Source organism: Mus pahari, chromosome 3 (genome assembly GCF_900095145.1).
Source record: "Mus pahari chromosome 3, PAHARI_EIJ_v1.1, whole genome shotgun sequence".
Lineage (NCBI taxonomy): Eukaryota > Metazoa > Chordata > Mammalia > Rodentia > Muridae > Mus > Mus pahari.
Window position 1 is genome coordinate 6,762,314 of NC_034592.1, and position 3,767 is coordinate 6,766,080.

At 43.9% G+C, this 3,767-nt stretch overlaps 1 protein-coding gene across 4 annotated transcripts in view; it reads left to right on the forward strand.

The window, feature by feature from the left end:
* Armc3 (armadillo repeat containing 3) overlaps positions 1-3,767 on the forward strand; it is a 99,983-nt gene that overhangs the window by 23,431 nt on the left and 72,785 nt on the right. For all 4 annotated transcript variants that reach the window (XM_021193603.1, XM_021193605.1, XM_021193602.1 and 1 more), the window contains exons 5-6: positions 2,294-2,362; positions 3,023-3,198. In XM_021193603.1, the coding sequence (XP_021049262.1) occupies positions 2,294-2,362; positions 3,023-3,198 (245 nt within the window). The remainder of the gene's footprint in view (positions 1-2,293; positions 2,363-3,022; positions 3,199-3,767) is intronic.

Sequence of the window (3,767 nt, forward strand, 5' to 3'; positions counted from 1 at the left end):
AGTCCTGCATCCTTTGGTGATCAACAGCAGTATGGAAATGTAAGCCGAATAAACCCTTTCCTCCCCAACTTGCTTCTTGGTCATGATGTTTGTGCAGGCATAGAAACCCTGACTAAGACAGTACAGTTGTCACAAAAATCATTCTGAAGTACACAGACTGGCACCAGAACGGCGCTTGCTAAGGCGCAGAACGGCGCTTGCTAAGGGTCATGGAGTTTGGTTCCCAGAGCCTTGAAAGAGTCTAAGTAGAATGCTGAGGGTGGCACTTATCAATCAGTGGAGAAAATGCACTGCTAAAACCTGCTGTTGGACCGTAAATGTCATCTCCTGCTGTATTGATCACAGGTTGGGCCCGGAAACCTGACTGAGTCCATGTAGGGATGAAGAAATGACAGATGTCATGGTATGAATAAAAATGTCCCCCATATGCCCATAGGGAGTGGCACTTTAGAAGGTGTGGCTTGTTGGAGTGGGTGTGGCCTTATTGGAGGAAGTATGTCACCGTGGGCAGGTTTTGAGGTCTCAGATACTCAAGCCAAACCTAGTGACTGACTGTCTCTTCCTGATGCCTTCGAATCCAAATATAGAACTCTCAGCTACTTCTCTAATACCATGTCTGCCTGCATGCCACCATGCTTCCTGTTATGATGATAATGGACTAAACCTCTGAACTGTAAGTCAGCCCCAATTAAATGCTTTCCTTCACAAGAGTCGCCATGGACACTGTGTCTCTTCACAAAAATAAAACCCTAACTAAGACAGACAGACACACAGACAGAAAGTCTGGGGTCAGGCGGGTGTACTTATGGAGGGCAGCAAATTCTCCCAAGGAATCCAGAACCTCTTGGGTTTATTAGGCACAGCTCAAGGAGGAAGGCAGGCCAGTTTCACAGGAGGTCATTGTATGGAAGTAGTCTCTAGGAAGCTGTTGCTAATGCTTTCTGTAAACCCACCAACATTCACACATGGATGAGAGGCAGGTTTTGCCAGTTCCCTAAGCCTGACCCAGGGGAGGCTTTGTCAATTCCCACAAGGCACTGTGTCCTTATCAATAACACACATTCATGGTTTCCTCTGCTTCCCATTGCCCACCATCTCGGGACATTGCCCTTGTCTGGCCACAGACAAAGGCTGCTTAATTTGCTGGACCTTCAACCACTTGCAGCAGAAACAGAGAAATCTGAAGTTCTGACACACTGAAGAAAAGCCACACCTCCAAATCCCACAGGAGAAGGTACTCAGAGAACAACAAAGGCCATGAGGATAAAGGAACAGAACAGAAAAGTTACAAAACTGAAAAAACAGCAATATCTTTATTTTTCTTCAAAAAGCTGGAGTTAAGACATCAAGGAGCAGGGGGCAGGGAGGTACCCGTCTAACCTTAGCCTAACAGACCACACAGAAGTGAACTTCAAACACCAATACGTTTCTAAGTACTTCTGACATCTCCTATAAGTGGAATGTAAGTGATCAGGCTATATCAGTTAAAATACACTAAAATAACTGTTTGCATTCTGCACAAGCTTATGAAGATTAAACTTAAAATCACCCTGTAAATGGAGAAACTAAGAGATTGCAGGTTCCCATCTCCTGATGTCCCTACAACATAGGCTAAGCCTCTAGGAAAACTGAGGCAGAGCCAGGGGGCCAGGACACCCACGGCCAAACAGGGTCTTCTAGACATGACAGGGAAGTGGCTCCGATGAAATCTCAACAATATGGTTTCCTAAAAAAGACCTTGCATAATGACAGCAGTCAACTTGCCAGTGTGAATGGGGGAATCCGAGATGAAGAGCTACAGAGAGAAGATGAATTAGAGACAAGCTAGATAGGTATATAATTCCTAGAAGTCGGCTCTAAACACATGTACATGTGAGTGATGGTAGGTTGTACACACACACACATACACACACACACAGGGAGAGAGGGGGAGAAGGGGGATATGAGAGGAATTGGGGTGGGGGAAGGGTGGAAATGATGTAATATGGTACTTGGGTATAAAAATTTCTAAACAGAATTACTATAATAACCAAGTAAGGACACTGTAAGCTTGGCTGGTGCACTCCAGGTGTATCTGGCACGCTGCTGTAACTGTGCTTAGTGCTGATGAAGAGGCAGGGGTAGTGGGGTAAACTGACCCGAGCATGAAGCCTGCCACCTCCTCGTTCCAGGCTTAAACCACAATATTTTTACCTGTGAAATGAGATAGAAGCGCCTGCCTCCTAAGGACATACTTTAAAGACATCGCCATTGTCATTTAATAAACATTTCTGTTTTGTCTCTTCCTCTGGAGGTGATGTCAAGAAGCTCTTGAGAGAGTTAGAAGTTATGAATTCTGTGATTGCTCAGCTCTCCCCAGAAGGTAACTTTGCATCCTACATTTATTTCCAAAATGAAACTGATTTTTTTTTATATTTTATTAAACTACACATCAAAAAGAACTTATGAGCCATCAGCTGTGAATTGTCATTATAATCTTACAAACCACAGCTCCATTTTCAATTTCCAGAAAGTGTGATGTAAGCAAGATTTGTAGAGCTTTGCTGTTCAAAGTCTCTCTCTGTCTGTCTGTCTCTCTGTCTGTCTGTCTGTCTCTCTGTCTGTCTGTCTCTCTGTCTGTCTCTCTGTCTCTCTGTCTCTGTCTCTCTGTCTCTCTGTCTCTGTCTGTCTGTCTCTCTGTGTCTTTGTGTCTGTGTCTGTCTGTCTGTCTGTCTGTCTGTCTCTCTCTCTCTCTCTCTCTCTCTCTCTCTCTCTCTCACTCTGTGTGTGTGTGTGTGTGTGTGTGTGTGTGTGTGTGTGCATACGAGCATGTTACTAAAATTGAGTGCAGGCATTTGCTTATGTCCAGAGAGTACTTCACCACTGCATTATATCCCACAGCACTGAATCACTAGAACCTACTGCCCTTGCCTGCCAAATCGCTAGGATCATAAGTGTTAGGGTCACACACTGCTCAAAGTAGATTGTGAAGAAGAGGTCTGTAAATAGCTAACAGGCTGTATCATTTATTTGTGATGTACAGAAGAAGTCGTCATCCATGAGTTTGCTAGTCTTTGCCTTGCGAACATGTCTGCAGAATACACAGGGAAAGTACAGATACTTGAGCATGGTGGGCTGGAGCCACTCATCAGACTGCTGAGCAGCTCGGACCCGGATGTGAAGAAGAATTCTATTGAGAGCATCTACAACTTGGTACAGGTAAGGCTAACTTCTAAACAGTGTTTTGATGTTACTACAACTCAGTGCTAAAGACTAAATGCAGGAAGCTCTGAGATCTAGCCTGAACACTTAACAAATAATGTTTGGGCAAAAGCCAGTTGTCAGGGATGGGGCTGGAGAGATGGATCAGGGGACAAGAGCACTGGCTTCTCTTCCAGTGGACACAGGACCAGTTCCCAGCACCCACATGGTGTTTTACAACCATCTGCAGCTCCAGTTCAAGGAGATCTGCTGACCTCTTTTGGTCTCTGTAGGTACTTTATGCACATGCTACACAGACATGTAGGCAAAACAGCCATACACATAAGGGAACTTTGGAAGCCCATTATGGCATTTATCTTCTCCTTTAAAAAGGAAAATATTTTTAAGACTCAACAGTTGCACATGGTTGTTCTCAGCACACTTAGTATTATTCACTCAGAAAAAATAATGGAAACCCCAAGTCTTTCAGTTTTCCCCTTTTATAAGTAATTATCTACCACAAGAAAAGAAATGAATTTCAGTTTTTTTTTTTTTTTTTTTTTTTTTGGTTTTTCGAGACAGGGTTT